This window comes from Protopterus annectens, chromosome 1.part1 (genome assembly GCF_019279795.1).
Source record: "Protopterus annectens isolate FY-2018-M chromosome 1.part1, PAN1.0, whole genome shotgun sequence".
In the NCBI taxonomy this organism is placed as follows: domain Eukaryota; kingdom Metazoa; phylum Chordata; order Ceratodontiformes; family Protopteridae; genus Protopterus; species Protopterus annectens.
Window position 1 is genome coordinate 574,411,595 of NC_056726.1, and position 22,639 is coordinate 574,434,233.

General features: G+C 39.3%; 1 protein-coding gene across 2 annotated transcripts in view; it reads right to left on the bottom strand.

The window, feature by feature from the left end:
• The window catches only part of CCHR1.PART1H5orf34 (chromosome chr1.part1 C5orf34 homolog), a 1,113,566-nt gene extending 1,091,211 nt beyond the window's left edge, over positions 1–22,355 (bottom strand). For both annotated transcript variants that reach the window (XM_044076898.1, XM_044076888.1), the window contains exon 1: positions 22,150–22,355. In XM_044076898.1, the coding sequence (XP_043932833.1) occupies positions 22,150–22,344 (195 nt within the window). In that variant the 5' untranslated portion in view covers positions 22,345–22,355. The remainder of the gene's footprint in view (positions 1–22,149) is intronic.
• Between the last annotated feature and the right edge of the window lie 284 nt (positions 22,356–22,639).

A 22,639-nucleotide genomic window follows, 5' to 3' on the forward strand; every position in this document is an offset into this window, starting at 1 on the left:
GGACAGATTGGACTATGGTCTGAAAATAGAAAGGGAGTCCTGGATTCAGAGACAGTTGATCCCTCCATTACTGCAGTTCCTGTTTCATAAATACCAGTACCAATACCTGGAAATCCAAAGGATGAAGGTGCCAGGTCCAACAATTCTTCAAGCACCACTGAATTTTCTTCATATTTGGTCTGGCTAGTGGTATCATGAGGATCACTGATACCATGAGGTATAGAATTTTGAGAAACTCTGTTGCTGAGGCCACATCTAAAAAAGAGAAGTCTAAGAAGATGCCCTGATAATTCAGAACTTTGTCTTCTGGCAGGAAGGCCATCCTTTTTAATATGTCTATCCAACACCCCAGGAAAACAATTCATTGAGAGGATGTGAGTAAAGATCTTTGAATGTTCAAATTTCCAGCCCTGGTGGGAAAGGGGAGATATGACCTCATCTAAGGACTACAAGCACCTGGATACAGAATCTGCACAAATCACTAAGTTATCTAAAAAAAGGAAAAAATGTGGATACCTAGGGTTCTGCAAAAGGCAACCAATGGGGCCAAACAAACTCTTTTGTAAAACAATCAAGGGGAGTTAAATACCCCAAAGGGTAATGTGAAAAACTAATAATGTAAGCCAGACACAGCAAACCTCAAATATTTCCTGAAATTGGGAGCAATAGGAAAACAATAAGCATCTTTGAGATCTAGAATCACCATAAAACAGTGGTCTGGAAGCAAAGCTAGACCCAATTGTAAGGTGAGCATTTTGAATTTCGGAACTTTTACAAAAGTATTTAGAAAGGACAAATTTAGGATGGGTCTCCAGATGTGCTCCTTTTTTGGTACCAAAAAGATTCTAGAGTAAAACTATTTGCCTTTGCTTGTTGCAGGAACTGCTTCTATATCCTTGCTTATACCATGTGATGGAGCACAGGAGTAAACAGTTCTGACTGACCCAAGAGTATCCTTTCCAAATTATTCTCAGAACCCATTTGGCAGTGACTATTTGTAGCCAAGCTGCAGGATTGAGAGAGCCTGGGAGAAGGAAAGGAGGGGATAAAGGTGCTCTGCAACTTGGCATAGGCATTCCTTTGCAGGGGGTGATCCATTTTCAAAGAAGCATCTACCTGCCATTTCCTTTTGGATCACCGACTTTTGTTTGTTCTGTCCCTTGAGGAAGGCTCCTTGTTTGGGGGAGAACTTAGGTACATGAAACATCCTAGATACTCTATGCATTAATTTGCCTCTATCATCCCACTTTTGAGAATCTGTTCAACAGAGGGTCCAAATACAAATGCAGGACTTAAAAGGTACATTCAGAATTTTAGCTTTTAAATTAGGGAAATTCTGAATTACATAACCAAGCATACCATCTTAATGCAACAGAAGCAGCAGAGTTTCTCTAGACTGTATCTACACATTCAAGCACACCTCTCAAAGTATGTTTTGAAACACGAGTCATATTAGAAGCAATTTCATTTATATAAGACTTTAGATCTGGAAGTAAGAATGCAGCAAAGTCATCCAAACTGTCAGCATACTGTAAAATAAATGTTCACATATGGCCTTGATGATTTAACATTCTAAAGGCTAGATTACTAGAAAGAGACATCCTTTACCCTAAAGATCAGAGTGACTGGACTCTCAGAAAACTAGGAAATCACAATTGTCCCCATCAGATACCTCGTCATTCTATGAAAACAACAGAGAGGTATCTAGCCAAACTAGCACTAGAGCCACGAAAAGGAACATAACGACCAGAACTAGCTGCCTGCATAACACTCCTAACCAAGAAAACCATGTCAGCCTTATAAATTGTCATAATCTGATTATTAGCTGTATGATGAAGCTTTTTTCTTTTTTTTCTAGATAAAATACCTGGAGGCAGAGTATTAAGTCTGGCAAGGGGTTTCTTACCCCGGACTATTCCTGTACCAGGTGTCCAGATCGAAGGAATAAACAAGCAAAAAGATGATAGAAATTTTCCATTTATTAGCACGTCCTGGTACCTCGGCAATCCGCCTTTAGGTTCCACTGAAGGCAAATTGCCGAGGTATCAGGACATGCTAATAAATGGAAAATTTCTATCATCTTTTTGCTTGATTATTCCTTCGGTCTGGACATTTGGTGTTTTTGGTTTCAAGGTCTGACTATTGTGTTTTTCATTATTCCTGTACCAGGTTCTGGAAAAGCCCAGTATGATGTATCTAAACCCCATTCCATAGTAGGTGGCAACACTACACTAAAGGAAGAAGGAATAAAAGGTAAGTGGCCCTGACAGAATCAAAAATATGTCTCAGTCTACAGTTACCATTTTGTTGTTTCTTTTTCCATGCAACCAGATTTGATTTTGGGGGAAGAGGAGCACCAGAGTTGGGAACCATCAAGTCAGGGGAGAAAACACCAGCAAGAATAAACTCACAGTACTGGATAATGTATCATTATAAGCACTTAAAATTTCTAGAAGAATGTCACAAAAAGCAGTTTGAAATGTGTTCAAATTTTTTTTTACAACTAACAGAAGTCAGTTAAAGAGTTTCCAGTACACAAAGTCCAAACATCAAAGAAACCAATGGGCCAGTGTTAAAAATTAGCTCAACACAGTTTAACAGTTTTAAATTGTCATGAAATTACATTTAATAGCAAATTTAAACTATATCTTCTTGTGAAAGACAGAGAGTAAAATCTCCACAGAAGATTCAAATAATTTGCAGTAAAACTGTGATATAATGTTAAACAAAGGAGAGTCATACATATAAGTAAACGTGCAAACACTGAAAAATCCAAGTTCTGCAATATTTTCCTACAAAAGATGAAAATAAAGCAGAGTAACAGTAAAGAGAGGTACAATTAGTTTGCTGTCCTAACTACATGACATTGCCCATAATGCCTAACAGCACATGCACACTGCACTTCTGAGAGAAATTCTAGAAGTTTTCTCAGTAACAGTAAAACAAGCATTTGCCAAAGATAGCAGCCAAACAAACACTGCTACAAGAAGACATTCCTGCACATATTACTGTAAACACTGACACACAACATATTTAAAATATGTTTTAAATAAACACAAAAACAGAATAATAATACAGCTAATAAAATGAGAGGAAAGGGGTCTCCCAAATGGGGACTTATTTGAACAGTAAGCCAGAAAAAAATCCACAGTGAATCCTGTGAAGAGTACTTTCTTCTTTGGATGCCAAAAAAGAATGAATACTCACTTCCTCTGACAGTTAAAGGCTTCTATCTCAGGATATGCTCAGCCAATCAGCTGTCACAAGAAGAGAGAGGGAGGAGAATCTGAGCTTTTGAAGGTTGGCCAGTACTGGGTTACCCTGGCAAATAACGAATAATCATGGGTTACTGAAAAAGGATGTCACTGCCCCCCTTTACTCAGCCCTCATTAGTCCATTCATTGACTATAATGCCCCCTTTGGTATGTCTGTCCAGATATATGCAACAACTGGAATGCCCACAGAGATAACTTATTAAAAGGATACAAGGCCTAAACAACATGTTCTACATGGACCAACTCAAAGCCCTGTCACTATACTCGGCATCCCACAGACTGTTAATAGATGACCTGTGTCTGGCATAGAAGGCATCCTCAGACTCATTACTGATGGATTTAATACGCATCAGCAAGTCAAACATCATCAAAAATACTTGGTCTAGGGATCTAAACTTCATCTGCAACATCGACAGAATAGCTTGGAAGTGGAGGACTGCTTCACAGATTATATCACTGCTATGGAACAGACTCCCCATCCATATAAAACAAAGTTTATCCCTGTCCATTTTAAAACTCAATTTAGATCTCCGGATGGGAAACAGAAAATTTATCCCAGGACTGCCCCCTGTATTACTAGCGGACAAGTGCATCTCCTGAATCCTTATGCATGTATGGGATCCCTCAGATTATCTACGGTATGTTCCCAGATCGACCATAGCATGGATAAGGCCAATCTATAACTAAATGGGACAGTACAAAAAGGGAAATTGGCTAGGTTTAAAAAGGCCTGCAAGGGCAGCTAGCCTAGTACTTACCTATGAACCTATAAAATGCCACTGAGGCAGTGGGAATGATGAACATGTGCCCGTACCACAAGTCTAAACGCTTAAGGCCCTCTATTCCTGCAGTAAACCTAAGTAAAATAATGGGAATTCCATAGTTAGAAACTTGGACATACCTTATTCTTATGTAGTGTAGTGCATGTTAACAGTATGCTTCCTCTCTGGTCCCAGGATTAGGGATACTCTTCACTGCCCTAACTACAACTATGGCATTGCAGTTATCCAGGTAGGTATGAACAATCTTAGAGATGCTCTTTCCTAAGTGATGGAGAGAGACAAGAATGAACTTTCCACTCATTTTTTGAGACAGGTAAGGCCCTGTTAGTAAGTGGTATGGCTCTATGTCTGAGAATGATGCCCTAGTACAAGACAAAATAACCTACTAGCAACTGAACTGGTGTCATTCATGGGGGGTTCCAGTATGTGATGGCATGAGATGAGAAAGCAGACAGCCTCTTCTGCTTTCTTAGGGGTGGTATGTACCGCTTACCAAGTATTTTGCATACTAGAGTTTCATCTTGTGAGCATTCAATTGCAACAAATTCCAATTTGGAAAACATTAAGTTGCCATTACCTAATGCTAGAAGCCTGAACAACAGAACCCTTGAACTTGAGGTCTTCTTGAAACTTGAAAATATTTACATCCGAGTACTTACTGAAACTTGGTTCCAGTGCATCAGTGATCACACTCCCTTGTTGCCAGGTCTAGCATCTGTCATGCATTCAGATCTAGTGGGAGCAGTGGGGGGGGGTCACCTAGATTTTTTAAAAGGGTTACCAAGGCCCTAGATAAGGGTCAGACTTTTCACATTACATGTATGGATACAGACAAGTCCTACTTCAAACACCATTCTTCATACAGGTATTATTGACAAACTCACCTGACTAATTATCAACCTCTGTGTTATCTGCTGGATAGCTAATTTGCTCTTTTACATAACTCGCACATTAAAAGTTAGGAAGGACTCTTCCAGACAAAGAAATGTCACTAGCGGTATCCCACAGTGCTCTGTTCTCTTTAGCTTCCTTTTAAGCATCTATTTCTCTGACATGAAAGCAGAAACCAAAGAATTTTAGTTGATAAAGTTTGCCAATTACTTCAAATTACGCAATATTAAAAACTTTCCTTCTGAAATCCAGGTTCTTCAACAGGGTCTTAAACACACTAACATCTTGTGTAACAACCTTAGGTTCACCCTCAATACCGGAGAAGGTAAGGCAGTTATTTAGAAAAATGAAAATCTCAATTTCCTAACATATAAAAATACATTCAGCAAAACTGACACAGAGATCTGAGAAAGTCTGTTGACAACAAACCTTCTTTTGACCACCATGCATAATTAAATTTCCAGGGACAGCTCCTTCACATCTAAAGAAGTCACAGTTCCATTGTATATCCCCTCAGAGCTATTATTAAATACAGTGCTCCATATGCCAAAGTAGTTTTCTAAACATCTTATCAACTTGAAAGACCACAAAGATTTTTCAAAAAGAAAATTGTAGGTTTATGGATACTAAGCTACCCTGAAAAGATTAAAAGCCCTCTCTCTGAGCTATGTTTCATACAGATTATTGTTTGATCACCGACTTGCTTTTCATGCTACGAAAGACTCTTTTCAATCACCTACTCCTCCAGAAAGCCAGTAGAACAAAATACCTAAACCTTTATCACTATGCAACGCCCTAAGATGGTTCAATAGTTACCAAAAAACAAGGAAAGTAAAGTGCTCAGTTCAAACTACTTAACCAAAACAAAAAAAGAGCACTTTGGAAGCACACTCCACTTCAAGGTTTATTGAAAATCCATTTAGTACACAAAGTACCGGCCAACCAACATATATTAATGCTCCCTAATAGGAATACGTTTTCGTTCACAAAGACTTCATCAAATGAATGCATACTTACAAAAATTAGTCCTATTTATACATAGAATATTCTATCTCAACCAATCAAATTTAAAGAGACACATTAATCAACTTTTAAAAAGCTAGACTCTCAATGTAACAATAGTAAATTATGCATATCTACTATCAATGAAAAATACAGAATACATTTCTGCTAAAAGCATAAATACAGGTATAAATATATCAAAAAAAGGAAAGAACAGTGCAAATATCACTAATAAACTTTCAAAAGCACTGTGAGGAGGCAAAACACCGGTCAGCCCAGAAATAATCACAAGCGTTTAATGGACTGGTAAAAAGCATTAAACACCAAACTAAAATACAGCGTTTTTCGTCTGCACTTCAGACTTCTTCAGACAACAGTTATACAATTAAACAATTAACTAATCACTTATATATATATATATACACCCAATTCCATTCAAAAGGTCCAATGAAAACCAAAAATTCATGAATAATTCATCAATGACATGTCTTTTGGAGCAATATACATTTAAAACCATGTTTTATACAGGAAATAACTTGTTTTGATGTACAATCAATATAAATATTATTAAATATATCAATAAGTATATTGAATATCTTAAAATAATGAAAGTTAAAAATGTTGTATATATTTATCTACGAATAACTAAACCTATCTATACAATTCTAATACCACACTCCCCTCTAGTGGTTGGTATAAAAACGATACTTTATAATGTAAAACCAATGCAAAAAAAACAATTAATAAAAATGGTTTGTATTGCAATCACAAATAAATGAACAAATGACATATCAATGTGTTTCTTAAAAATATTAGATAACCTTCACAAACCTATATATTGTTGAACAATCACAGCTGAACAGAAATACATACACCATCCTTTATAATCTGGCAGCTCTCATTTCAAGAAAGGTACAAGGGAAATGTAGCCAGTGAGACCTGGGTATCTATTGGCTTCTAAAACCACTTGCCAATATAATTCCCTGTATTCGATCCTAGTTTCCCATGGTCCCCCCCTCTCATCTACTTCAACTTCTTCTATAACAAAAAACTTGTATTTAGCTAAAGGACAAAGGGTGGTATGTCTGTAAAAAGCATTAGTCATTTTTTTATTTTTTATGTCATTTAAGTGTTCGTATACCCTTCTTCTCATTTTTCTCTCCGTTTTCCCTATATAAAAACAAGGGCAGATTTCACACATTGCAATATATACCACCCCAAAAGAATCACAAGTGTTGAAGGTCTTGCTAACTAGTTTTCTAGACCTGGATTCAAGATATATCTGTGAGGCATTTAGCATTGCAGGGCATTGAGAGCACATATGGCAAGAAAAAGTTCCAGGCATCTTGTTTACTTTTTTCTTTGACCTGTTATTTATTGATAAACAATCTTTCAAATTTCTTCCTCTCCTGAAAATAATCTTCGGTGGTTCATTCCCTTTACAGCTTAGATCAGTAATTTGACCAAATTTATCCTATTCATTATAAAAAATATTTTGAATTCTTTTTGCATCACCACTACAATCTAAAATAAAAGCATTGTTAAATTTAACATTGTCATTCTCATATTCTAGCTTTGTGGTATCAGTACGTTCTACTGTATTGAAACTTTTAGGGTCTTTACCTAAAATAGGATGAAATCTCTCCCCCTTCCTCTAACCACCTCTTCATATACCCTCTTTCGATGAACATCTGGGTCAATAATTAATAAATTCATTCAGTCTTTCATGACTGTCCTTCCATAAAAATAACTATATATCTAAAAAACTTTTGTAGAAGAGGCACCAGTCTTTATATAATATATAATATTTTTGCTTCCCAGGTATTTAAAAGTAAAGTTGGCAAGGATGGACATCTTCTTGCACATCCCCACCCACCAGTTTGTTGAAAATATTATTTTACGTCAATATATCTAGCCAAAGGAGAAATGACCGACCCTTCCAGCAGCCACAATTGGGTAGGTGGGGGAATTTTTGGTCTATTGACGTGTAAAAAATTCAAAAAGTTCTTTGTCTATAAATCATTCTAGAAATAAATCATGCATGTTATATATAGATTTAAGAGGAATGTAAATCTAAGAGTTATGAAACCTGACACAAGGACGGAGGCATCGCTTTGAATGAATATTATTTATGAGGCTAAGATGTGTACAAATGCTATTGACCAAAATAAAAAAATATGCTAATATTTCTAGAATATAGATAAATATAGTATATATATATATATATGATTGTTGTATGATTTATTTCTAGAAGGATTTATAGAAGAACTTTTTTTTTTTTTTTGCATCAATTATAAAAAAAATTCCAGGCATATTTGGTATTCCTAAAAGTCCAATAAATATAAACCATCCACCACCCAATTGTGGCTGCTGAAGGGTCGGTCATTTCTCCTTTGGCTAGATATATTGACGTAAAACTCAAACCACTAATGATGAGAGGTATATCTTTTCTAAAAGATTCATGGGATTTTTTGTATAACGTCAAAAATGATATGTTCAAACAAGACTTAATTTTTTTAACTATAGATGTGGTGGATCTTTTTGGTTCTATTCCACATACAATAGGACTTGAATGGTTTGAAGAGGCTGTTAGATTGTCGGGAGAAGAAATAAACGACAATGAAGTATATTTATGTAATGTATTAATGGAAATTGTATTGAAATACAATTACATTTACTTCCAAGGGGAATATTTTCAACAAACTAGTGGGGTGGCGATGGGTGCAAGATGTGCACCCATCTTTGCCAACCTACTTTTAAATACCTGGGAAGCAAAATTCATTCATAATAGTATATATAAAGACTGTTAGTGCCTCTACAAAAGGTTTTTAGACGATACAGTTATTTTATGGAAGGACAGTCATGAAAGACTGAATGAATTTATTAATTATATCAATCACACCACTGATTTTTTAAGATTCACACATGAGGTTAGTTTTGAAGAAACAAATTATTTAGATGTTAAGTAGACTAAAGGAAAAGATTGTTTTAAGTCCAGGGTATTTAGGAAAAAAAACTTTTCCAACAGTTACCTACATTTTAGTAGTGCCCACCCCTTTCATCAAAAAAAAAAAAAAAGAGTATAGTGAAGGGCCAATTTGTTAGGATCTCCAGGATGACATCTGATGATTCTGATTTTATTGAAGAATGCAAGTTCTTGACCCAGATGTTCATCGAAAGAGGGTACCCTCCAGATTTTTGTTCCACCATATATGAAGAGGTGGTTAGAGGAAGGGGGGAGAGATTTCAATCTATTTTAGGTAAAGACCCTAAAAGTTTCAATACAGTAGAACTTACTGATACCACAAAGCTAGAATATGAGAATGACAATATTAAATTTAACAATGCTTTTATTTTAGATTATAGCGGTGATGCAAAAAGAATTCAAAATATTTTTATAATGAATGGGATAAATTTGCTCAAATTACTGATCTAAGCTGTAAAGGGAATGAACCACCGAAGATTATTTTCAGGAGAGGAAGAAATTTGAAAGATTGTTTATCAATAAATAACAGGTCAAAGAAAAAAGTAAACAAGATGCCTGGAACTTTTTCTTGCCATATGTGCTCTCAATGCCCTGCAATGCTAAATGCCTCAGATATATCTTGAATCCAGGTCTAGAAAACTAGTTAGCAAGACCTTCAACACTTGTGATTCTTTTGGGGTGGTATATATTGCAATGTGCGAAATCTGCCCTTGTTTTTATATAGGGAAGACGGAGAGAAAAATGAGGAGAAGGGTATACGAACACTTAAATGACATAAAAAATAAAAAAATGACTAATGCTTTGTACAGACATACCACCCTTTGTCCTTTAGCTAAATACAAGTTTTTTGTTATAGAAGAAGTTGAAGTAGATGAGAGGGGGGGACCATGGGAAACTAGGATCGAATACAGGGAATTATATTGGCAAGTGGTTTTAGAAGCCAATAGATACCCCAGGTCTCAATGACTACATTTCCCTTGTACCTGTTCTTAAAATGAGAGCTGCCAGATTATAAAGGATGGTGTATGTATTTCTGTTCAGCTGTGATTGTTCAACAATATATAGGTTTGTGAAGGTTATCTAATATTTTTAAGAAACACATTGATATGTCATTTGTTCATTTATTTGTGATTGCAATACAAACCATTTTTATTAATTGTTTTTTTTGCATTGGTTTTACATTATAAAGTATCGTTTTTATACCAACCACTAGAGGGGAGTGTGGTATTAGAATTGTATAGACAGGTTTAGTTATTCGTAGATAAATAAATACAACATTTTTAACTTTCATTATTTTAAGATATTCAATATACTTATTGATATATTTAATAATATTTATACTGATTGTACATCAAAACAAGTTATTTCCTGTATAAAACATGGTTTTAAATGTATATTGCTCCAAAAGACATGTCATTGATGAATTATTCATGAATTTTTGGTTTTCATTGGACCTTTTGAATGGAATTGGGTGTATATATATATATATATATATATATATATATATATATATATATATATATAAGTGATTAGTTAATTGTTTAATTGTATAACTGTTGTCTGAAGAAGTCTGAAGTGCAGACGAAAAACGCTGTATTTTAGTTTGGCGTTTAACGCTTTTTACCAATCCATTAAATGCTTGTGATTATTTCTGGGCCGACCGGTGTTTTGCCTCCTCACGGTGATTTTGAAAGTTTACAGGTATAAATATAAGCACATATTTTAATATAGTATACAGTACTAAAATTCACACTACACCTTCATTAATAAAATTACCCTCATAGGCTCATAGGTGTGTACTAGGCTAATGGCCCTGGAGCCTTTACAAGCCTAGCCCACAGGATTACCCTGGCATTGTGCCACCTGACCTTAGTTCCCAGTGGCTCTGTCGATTAGAGCCACTGGAGTCATCCCCGGGGTGACTTTTCTATTTCCCATCCACTCATCAAGATTTCTCTTGAAGATGGCCAGTGAGGTGCTCTGCCTGACATGTATGGGAAGTCTATTCCAGGGCATGGGCATTCTCTGGGTTATGAACCTGTCCCTCCAGCATGTTTTGTTGATTGTGATAATGAGGTTAAGGTCTCTAGAGCGTGTGGTGCGGAGGGATTGGGATTTCTTTAGATGTAGCATTTCTAACAGAGATTGCTTTGTAAGTCAAGCAAAGATCACCTCTAAGTAGGCAATATGAGACAGAGAATAGTTGGAGTTTTTTGAGTCTGTCCGTATAAGACAAGTGTTTAAGGTCTAAGATCCTCTTTATGAGGTACTTTTGTGGCTTCTCCAGTTGTTGCAGGCTTCTAGTGAGGTAAATGCCAAATGAGGCATTATACTCAATGATTGGCCTAATGAGGGAAGAGTAGAGGGAGACAATGATCTCTTTTTTTCCTGGATGCAAAACCCTTAGTAATGAGATGTGCCACACAGAAGAACTTCCTGACCACAGTGGCAACATGGTGGTCAAAAGAGAGGTTGTTGTCAACCTGTGTTCCCAGATCTCTTATGACTCCTTCTGTATTCAGTGGACTACCATCGATGTGGTAATTCAAGGTAACTGGGTTTTTCCCAAGGGGGATGATGACACATTTTTTGGCACTGTGCTTAAGGCTATGGTTCTGACACCAGTCGTTGGTCTAATGTGAGGCCTATCTGTAGGATGTCAACATCATATGGGGAGTTAATAATAGCTCCCAACTTGCAATCATCTGTGATCTTTGTCAGCCAGAGTCCCTTTGTATTGGCCTGGACTTCAGAGAAGTAGATACCAAACAGGAGAGGACCCACGACCAAACCCTTTGGGACTCCACTCATGACTGGTCTGCAGTCCGACTTGGAGTCAGCTACTTTCACACTGTGGGTTCTGTGAGCCAGTTTGCAACCCACCTAGTGATATAGGGATTGATGCCTAGCTTAGTGAGTTTTTCTATGATTCCTGAGTGGGGAATGGTATTAAAGGTCTTGGCCAGATCAAGGTAGGCTGTATGAACCACCTTCCCTTCATCCACAGCTCTGGCGACTGACTCAAAGAAGTCGACCAAGTTGAGCAGGCATGATCTACCCTTCCCAAAACCAAACTGTGTAGGATCCAGAGTTTGGAGATCCCCTATATCCTTGTTTATTAGGTCCATGATGATGCATTCCATAACTTTGCATATCAGACTCGTCAGGCTAATGGGGCGATAGTTCCCAGGGTCTGTAGTCACTCCTCCTTTGTGGAGAGGGGTGACTGTTGCAGTGCGCCATTTGGTAGTGACAAAGCCTGAGGTGAGGCTGTGGATGAACAGGGCACACAGGTGAGGTGCCAGTTCACTCTGTAGTTCATGAAGAACACAGCCAGGGATATTGTCAGGTCCCATAGAAGCTGTATTCTTGGCATTGGGCAGTGATGTTTTAACCTGTGCAGCAGTAGTACTGGGTGCCTGGAAATGTACTGGTATTGTGATTGGTCATTTAGGAGGGGAGAGAGGGGCAAAGCTGGCAATGAATCTATTGGCCAGTATATTGACAACATCTGCTGGCTCGGTATAGGAGGTACCATTGTGCAGTACCTCAGAGCAAATCTGGGTATTGCCGTGGAGAGTCTTTATATAACTACAGAAGGCCTTGTGGTTGTCTTTACTATCTGCTGCAGTGAGTTCATAGCTAGCTTTAGAGGATTTGATGAGGGATCTCAACTTTTTGTTGAGTCTGATAAGGGAGTTTTTCCAGTCTTGGGACTTTACCTTATTCTGCATCAGTTTCCTCCTTCTGTTGTAGAGTTTGTTTATGGCAGGGACCAGCAGATTGGCTTCGTTTTTTGGAGGAGAGCATCTTGGTTCTATTGGGTATGGCGAGATCGATGCATTTGTGTATGTGTTCGTACAGTGCATTGGTGTATGACTCGGCGGTCATACAACTATTCTCCATTTGCATGGGTGCCGTGAAGTTAGCCACCTCTGTTTTTAGGAGCCCAAAGTTAGCTTTGGAGAAGTTTTTCATGGTGGTTACCTTTGCGGGGGGGGGGGGTGGATTTCCAGGGTGATTAGTTTGTGGTCGGATCTAACCAGGGAGGAGTTGACTACCGGTGTAGAGCAACTGTCACCCATGTTTGTAATGACCAGGTCAAGGATGTTGCTACCTCTAGTGGGGGTAAGAATGAGCTAGTTCAGGGCATTGGAATTAATGAATTCCAGAGAACGTTGGGCAAGTGTGTTGGTACATGAGTAGTTTTCCCAGTTAATGGTGGGGTAGTTGAAATCGCCCAGTATGAGTGTTAGGTTGGACCCTAATATTCTACAAGGTGCATATGAACATGGAGTGAGAGTACTGGGACATGGTTGGGGACCTATAGCAGACTGCAACCTGAATCGGTGTCTTACCCAATGTTAGCTGCACCTGAAGTATCTCAGATGCGTTATGTTGGGCTACCAGTCTAGAGGTGTGTGCATCCTTTATGAATATGGAAACACCACCGCCTTCGGATCTTCAGTCCAAGTTCTGGGGCCGAAAGGTGTGGAATGAGTTATAGCCTGGTAGTGCAGGGGTTTTCTGTTGCCTTGAAACAGGTCTCTGTTCAATCTTCCAAATTACCTAGAGGAAACAGTTTTTGTACTTACGTTTCTCACTTGCTTAGAGAAAAACACTTACCTAGAAGAAAATAGTTTTTTATTCAGGCATGTCCAAGGGTCAGCTCCCAGTGTTCTCTCCTGTTTATCTGATGAATCTGGAGGCAATGTAGAAATTGCCTTATGTACACAGACAACTCTCTCCTCCTACCACCCAACACTACTACCTGTGAGAGATGCACTTATCTAGCCAAACTGGGGGTAAAGCTCTCTCCAACCAAGACTGAACTTGACAGTCATGAGGAGAAGGTAAACATTTGCACCACACCACACTCATCACATAGTCTCACTAAATCTACACCACCAAAATCCACACATAGTAACATAAAAACATTTGCAGAAGCTCTCAATAATAATGTCTAAGCAACAGAGACCTCCAAAGCAACCTCCATCCCCCAACACAACCCAAATGACACGTAGCCCACAGACTCAGTGTGCCACTCAACCACAGCCAATAAGGCAAAACAATGTACACAACACACTGGTCATAGATGACTCTATAGTCAGGCACACTGATGCCCCACTCACCAGGCTAAACAAGGAGAAGGTTACTGTCAGCTGCCTGTCGGGTGCCAGGATCCGCCACATAACCCACGCACTCAGGTCACTCCACAAAAAGTACAAATATGACTCTGTCATTGTCCATGTTGGTGTGAATGACCCGAGACGTACCTCCCTGGACTACATGAAAAGAAACATGGAAGAGCTCTTCGATCTTGTAGCCCAGGCAGGTATGACCCTAGCCCTGAGTAGCATTCTGCCATTGCCCTGAATGATACCGCAGTACAAGGACAAAATGATTGACTTCAACAACTGGTTAAGCTTCTGGTGTCATTCTAAGGGGATCCAGTAACTGTCTGCTTCAGATGACATGGTCGACAGACCACAATGCTTTGCCACAGATGGCCTGCACCTGTCACCCCTAGGATTCCGGAAACTGGCTAAGGCTCTTGCTGCCCCTATAGTGCCTTTTTTAAGCAAGGTTCAAATAACAAATTCACCACCGTAACAGGAACAGGCAAGCAAAAACTGAGGGTAATGCTACTCAATACTGTAAGTCTAAATCTCAAAATGCACTCGCTCGAGGCACTCCTTAAAATGGAGAATATCAATATCTGTGCATTGACTGAGACCTGGTTCAAGACTCCAGAGAGCACCCCTGCAATACCAGGCTATAACTCATACCACACTTTTCGGCCATGTAACCTGGACCGAAACACCAAAGGCGGAGCTGTGTCCATATTCATTAAGGATTTCCACACTTCCAGGCTAGTTGCTCAGCATAATGAATCAGAGGTTATCCAAGTGCAACTAACTCTGGGCAAAACTGCAATCCAAACTGTAGCTTGCTACAGATCTCCCACCATGCCCCAGGATTCCCACTCCTCTTTTCTTGATGTACTGGAAAATATTAGGGTTCAACCAGACACCCTAATAATGGGCGACTTCAACTACCCCACCATTAACTGGGAAAACTACTCGTGTACCAACTCCATAGCTCAACGCTTTCTGGAATTCATAAACTCCAATGTCCTGAATCAACTTATCCACACCCCCACCAGGGGCAACAATATCCTAGATCTAGTCATTACCAACATGAGTGACCGGTGTTCCACACCTGAAGTCAACTCCTCATTGGTCCGATCCGACCATAAGCTAATCACCCTTGATATTCACATCCAGCCCCCACTCCCCATTAAGGAAACCACGGTAAAACATTTCTCCAAAGCCAACTTCATGCTTCCTAAGACAGAAGTGGTGAACTTCATGACACCCATGCAGATGGACAATACAGTTACAACTGCTGAATCCTACACATATGCACTCTATAAGCACTTACACGAGTGCATGGATCGTGCTATCCCAAACAGAACCAAGACGCTATCCTCCAAAAAAAGGAGGCCAATCTGGTGATCCCCTGCCATAAACAAACTGTACAACAGAAGGAAGAAACTGTTGCAAAAGAGAGTAAATTCCCATGAGTGGAGAAGCTCCCTGGTCAGCCTCAGTAAGAAGCTGAGATCCCTTATAAGATCCTCCACAGCTAGCTACGAAAACAAAATCGCCACTAATTCTAGATCTGCTGTGAGTTACAACACAACTGCACGAAAATTAGAGAACCAACTGATATTGCCAACATCCTGGCAGATAGGTTCAGTGCTAACTTTACCCCCCCTCACCGCCTAAAGGGTCCATATCTATACAGGAAGAATGCAGTCTCCCTGTAATCACAACTACATGGGTGAAAGCTGCACTCTCTAAAGCCAAAAACACAGCATCCATGGGACTGGACAACATCCCAGGCTGCGTTTTACATGAACTTCAGAATGAACTGGCTCCCCACTTAAGCACCATGTTCAATAATAGCCTCGCATCAGGCTTTGTGCCCACAAAATGGCACACAGCAACAGTTATACCACTCCACAAAGGGGGAGCCAACACTGATCCGGGGAACTATCGACCTATTAGCCTGATAAGTCTGGTCTGCAAGGCCATGGAACATATCATCATGGAACTCATAAACAAAACCATTGGTAACCTCCAAACTCTGGATCCCACCCAGTTTGGGTTTGTGAAAGGCAGATCATGCCTCCTGAACCTGATAGACTTCTTTGAGGCAGTCACCAAAGCCATAGATGAGGATAAGGTGGTTCACACAGCCTATCTAGACCTCGCCAAGGCTTTCGACACCATACCCCATTCTGGAATTATAGCTAAACTCACTAAACTAGGTATAAATCCCTACGTCACAAGATGACAGAACCCACACTGTAAATGTTGCAGACTCCAAATCTGACCTCAAACCAGTGACAAGTGGAGTGCCACAGGGTTCCGTCCTGGGACCTCTCCTGCTTGGTATCTACTTCTCTGAAGTACAGGCTAACACAGAAGGCCTCTGGCTAATGAAGTTCGCAAGTGACTGCAAACTAGGAGTCATAGTCAAGTCTCCAAATTTTGTGGACATCCTAGAGAAGGGCTTCGCTGAGACAGATGCCTGGTGTCTGAGCCACGGCCTCAAGCTCAATGCCAAAAAGTGCAGTGTCATCCCCTTTGGTAAAAACTTTGTACCCATGAACTACCACATAGGCAACAATCTACTTAACACCGAATGTGTGATAAGAGACCTTGGGACCCAGGTGACAGTAATCTCTCCTTTGATAGTCACATTGCCACAGTAGTCAGAAAGTCCTTCTATGTGGCACACCTCATCATAAAAGGGTTCTCATCCAGGAAAAAAAGAGGTCATTGTTCCCCTCTACTCGACACTCATTAGACCCATTATAGAGTACAACGCCCCTTTTGGAATGTACCTCACAAGACATCTGCAGCAGCTGGAAAGGCCACAGAAGTACCTCACAAAGAGGATTACTGGCCACAAACAAATGCCCTACACTGACCACCTCAAAAAAACTCCAGCTGTACTCTGTAGCATATCACCTACTCCGAGGTGATCTCTGCCTAACATATAAAGCTATGTCAAACCCAGAGCTGTTGGACATGCTACACCTAAAGAAATCCCAATCCTTCCGAGCTACACGCTCTAGGGACCTAAACCTTGTCACCACAATAAACAGGACATTCTGGAGGGATAGATTCCTGTCCCAGAGACTTCCCATACTCTGGAACAGGCTACCCATCTATGTCAAGTAAAGTTCTTCATTAGTACTCTTCAAGAAAAATCTTGATGAGTGGATGGGAAATAGGAAATACACCCCGGGGATCACTTATGTGTCTCTGCTCGACAGTGGCACAGGAAAATAACTTTCTTGGGTGGCGTAAGTCAGGGAACCTTGTTGGCTAGGCTTACGTAGGCCCTTGGGTCGATAGCCTAGTACCTATCTGACCCTATGAACACAAATGTCAATGTTCTCCATTTCAAGGAGTGCATGTGCCATCTAGTGGTCAGACAGAAAAAGGCAACAGCATTAAAGCGTTGCTGCCCTTAATTTTAAAACGGGGGCCAGGAAGACTGCTTCATTTAAACCAGGTGGCTTAGTGGCTTCTAAAGTCAATTGCCACAATAATTCTCTATATTCAAGTCTAGTCTCCCATAGGCCCCCTCTAATGTCTTTAGGTACCACTTCAAGTAAAAAAAAAATGGTGACCTGTTTCTGGACAGCTCAATCTATACTTGTATAATGCATTAGTAGCACATTTATTCCTAATGTCATAATTGTGTTTGTACACTCTATTTTTTTAACTTCCTTTCTGTTTTACCTATATAAAATGATGTACATTTATCACACAATGCTAAATATACTAAACCATGCGTGTTACAATCGGCATAACACCCATCTTCCCAGAAGCACCGGAAGTTGCTGAAGACTGGGGAGGTGAAGGGTACTTAGTGATCTAAAAAGGGCAATTTTTTAAAACCATTTACTACCACAACATAGGTTCACTTGGAGGACATGTTAAGCTTAGCCAGTTTCCCTTTTGGTGCTTGAATTAACATTTCCTGATTGGTCTTACCTATCCCATGGTTGTTAATTGCATATTAAGTCTTACCTATCCCATGGCTGTTAATTGCATATTAGCCCTAGTGAGAATAAATGTGATCATACTATAGATAATTTGAGGAGCTCCATGTAAGGGATGCAGCATTCAGGAACTGCCTCTATCCATTATTGGCATGAGGAGCAATCCTGGAGTACTTTTCTATTACTCGTCCTTAGATCCAAGTTGATCCAAGTTGCATTTGAAAATGGACAGGGATGAGCTTTGTTTTACTTGAATGGATAGTCTGTTCTGGAACAGTGGTAGCCTCTGTGATATATGTATATCCATCTCTCCACAACATTCAGTTTAAGATATCTGGACTATGGAGTATTTCTGATGCCATTTGACTTGCTGATGTTGAGTCAGTCTATCTGTATTAGGTCGGAGAATGCCTTATATGCCAGACACGTCACCTCTAAGCACTTTGTAGGATACAGAGTATAGTGATAAATCTTTGAGGTGGTCCATGCAAGACATATTGTGCAGGACTTGTATTCTTTTAGTAAGGTATATCTGCGGTTATTCCACTTGTTGCATGGGTCTGGACAGATGCATGCCAAAGTGGTCATTATACAAAACAATTGACCTAATGAGGGCTTTGCAAAGGGGGACAATAATATCTCTAGATCTAGTCACACTCAATTTGTTTATAAGCTGTGCAATATAGAAAGACTTTCTTATGACTCTGGGCACATATTGATCAAAAGTTAGGTCACTGTACACACAAGTTCCCAAATGCCGAACAACTGGGTCAGTTCTCAGGGGGCATTGTCAATTTGGCAGTTCCCTGGAGTAGATGATTTTCCAAAGGATATGATAATGTATTTCTTGGAGTTTAGTTTCAATTCATGATTCTGGCGCCAGTTATTGTTGGGACAATCCTTACTGCATGATGGTTATGTCATTTGGGGATTCAATAACTGCTCCTAGCTTGCAGTCATCTCAAACTTAGTCAGCCAAAGCCCTTTGGTATTATCATTTTACTTTTGAGATGTATATGCCAAACAGTCTCAGCACCAAACCCTGGGGGACTCCACTGGTGACTGGTCTCTTCCCCTATTTTGATCTCCTGCATCCTGTGAGCAAGCATACATGTATGCATTCTTTGATTCACCTTCCTGATTATATTAACCTGATTGTATTAAATTACATTCCTTGTATAATACAACACCACTTGTTAGAATGTGTTTTAAATTTGTAGTTTGGAACAGTCTTCTAGTAAGCAATGAAACAAAATGTATGAACCAATGACAAAACTACCCATTTCAGAAAATTTCAACCATAAAAGGCCATTCAGACTTCTGTCGTTACAATCCACCAATATCAGTAAATATGCAAAATCTCTACAGATGTAAGTCGTCTAAATAATCCCACATTAAAGGGATCTGTAACTAATGAAGAGGTTGCTATTCGCAAACAATTTTATATTTCATTGTTTCATCTACAAATAAAGTGCCTGTTGCCCTTGAAGAATAAACTGCCTATGCTACATTAAAAAAATGATAAGCTAGTAATTGTGCAATGGGGAATGGATGGCAAACTGATAACAGGTTCATAGTTACTAGGTAACTCCTCCAAAGGAGGACATTCATAGGGACTGCAGTATCCACTCCCTTTAAAGTACAACACAATACAGTATCAGTGATCCATCTGCATACTGTGGGAGTAGAACCCACAGCCTTCTGCATCAAAAGCAAGTATACTACCTGTTGTGCTAACAATGCAAATGACTTGGCATAAGTAGCACTAAACTTCTCTTCCCCTGAAGCTCTTATCTCCTTGTAAAATCCACTTGACACTCAACTAAATCTCTCAACTACGCAGCACAAAAAATCTGGAAAAAGCCAACATTTATTGGGGGGGGGGGCAAAACCAGGGACACATTTTAAATATTGCTTGTATAATCTTAGAAAGTTGTTAAAATAAAGTGTTATGTGTTACCATGTGTCTCCTGAAAGATAGGAAAACTGAAACTTAAAAGGCTATCATGCTTTAGTGAATTCAGTTCTCACTGATTTGCCAGAAAACCACAAGGAACAGACCAAAAGTATGGGCCAAATATTCTGTGAAAATCTGGACAGTTGAGAGCTATGGACTCAATTCCCTGAATCACAAGTGGTGGCATGGATGGAGAATTCAAGCTCTTGTTTGAGCCTGAGTAACACTAACCATCAGGTATACCTAACTGAGGCATTTTACACACACACACACACACACACACACACACACACACACACACACACACACACACACACACACACACACACACACACACACACACACACACACAAACACGAGTAGCATAACTCCTGAAATAAAAGAACAAAACTCTCCTTACTGGCATAACTCTGGCAGCACCAACAGAACAGCGGCAGCATAACTCCTGTAACACAGAGCAATAAGAGAACAACAGCAGCTAGTTTAGTTAGTTTAACTTCCACACGTGAAAACCCCACTTCATTCATTTTTCCCTTCAGGTCTTGCAGCTGTAAAAGTGGGGGGGAATCCCCATCCCCCTGGCTCTATGGTTCCGGCACCCATGAATCTGCCCATCTCTAACAGTTAGAAACACAGATTGAGCTGTCCAGAAGCAGGTTACCATTTTTTTGTACTTGAAGTGGTGCCTAAAGACATTAGAGGGGGCTTATGGGAGACTAGACTTGAATATAGAGAATTAATTTAGCAACTGACTTTAAACGCCACTAAGCCACCTGGTTTAAATGAAGCAAGCAGTCTCCCTGGCCCCTGTTTTAAAATTAAGAGCAGCAAAGCTTTAATGCTATTGCCCTTTTCTGTTTGACCACTAGATGGCACATGAGGATAATTTTATTAATGAAGGTGATGTGTGAATTTTAATACTGTAGACTATATTAAAATATGTACGAGGTTGAGTGGCCTCCGAAAGACATGCGTGAATGGGCGTGCCTTCGCTGAAGGTTGAGCATCGGGCTGGCAACTCGCCACCATAAAAATCTACTGCCAATCATTAGCGGACCGGAATTCCGCTGTGGCGACCTCTAACCGGGAAAAGCCGAAAAGACAAACAACAACTTATATTTATAGCTATATTTATGTTTTTAGTGGAAATGTATTTTTTATGTATTTATGTATTTTTCATTGATAGTAGATATGTATAATTTACTATTTTTACATTGAGAGTCTATCTTTTTAAAAGTTGAATAATATGTCTCTTTAAATTTGATTGGTTGAGATAGAATGTTCTGGGTATAAATAGAACTATTTTTTATAGGTATACATTCATCTGATGAAGTCTATGCGAATGAAAATGTATTCCTATTAGTGAGCCTTAATGTATGTTGATGGCCGGTGCTTTGTGTACTAAGTGGATTTTCAATTAACTTTGAAGTGGAGCGTGCTTCCGAACTGCTCTTTTTTTGTTATGGTTCAATAGTTACTTAAGGCAGCATATCTATTTGTTGAACAAACTCCTTCTATATATCAATCAGAATAATACACTGGCTGATTTTAAATTTTAACTCAGTCAGTGGAAGGATAGCTGTAGATTGACTCCTGAGCAGATAAAAATAAATAGTCTTCTAATCCAGGGCAACTACCTGGATTACTTGGCTAAACTTCACAAAGGGCACTGCAGCCACAAGCTTTGTAACTACCTATGAAACCATGAGCAGCATACCACAAACATGTTGTACTTGTTTTTCAACAATGTCTCTTCTAGCTAAGTAATACCACACGTTTTGACAAGGAAACCAAACAGGTAGACCCCTATGTCCAAACTGACATATGCAGAGGGAAAGTTAAATATGAAATCAAAAAGAGAGAGAGACATTAAAGCAAACATGTCCACTGCAGCCACAAGACTTCAACATCTCTGATTTCACAATTTGAAAAAGAAAAATGATTACTTCAACTTGATGTACAATACATCACACATGCAATAAAGAATAACAACTAATCTAAATATGAAATCATTAACCCCTTCTGCATAATTCCATACGTTAACTCATTCAGTTCACTTGTGCTCGAACCATTACATCTACAAACATTTTTGGATTATTACACCTCTCAATTAAAAGTTTCAGTGTTCCTTTACAAAAATGAGTTTCAAGTTCTGTGAAACAGCTACTTACTCGGTAAATGCTAATCACAAATTGTGTCCTCTGTCGAATTCTTTCAGGCTGTTGCAATGGATGTGCTGATGCAGGAGGTACCTTTTCAAACAGAAACTCAGAGCCACAGGGAGAAAGCTGCAAGCAAGACCCATCAGAATACTGCACCAACAAGGAGTCGTCATCATATAGTACCATCAAGCTAATCAGTTCCATGCTGCTGGGCAAAAACCTGGGGATAAAGCAACATACATGTACATTCCAAATCACTAACCATTTTAATCATAAATAGCGTACCCCTTACATTCTGCAGCAGCATAAAAATGTCATAACATTCTCTCCCTCCCTCTTTTTTTTATGTCTTCTATACACTACTACAACTACTGCTGCAGACAATACCTGTTGTTTCTAATCACTTCATACAGGGAACAGAGACACATGAGGGGATGCTGCAAACATTCTAGTATAACAATAGGTTTCAAGGGACTGAGGGAAAGTCGTTGCAGGGGTG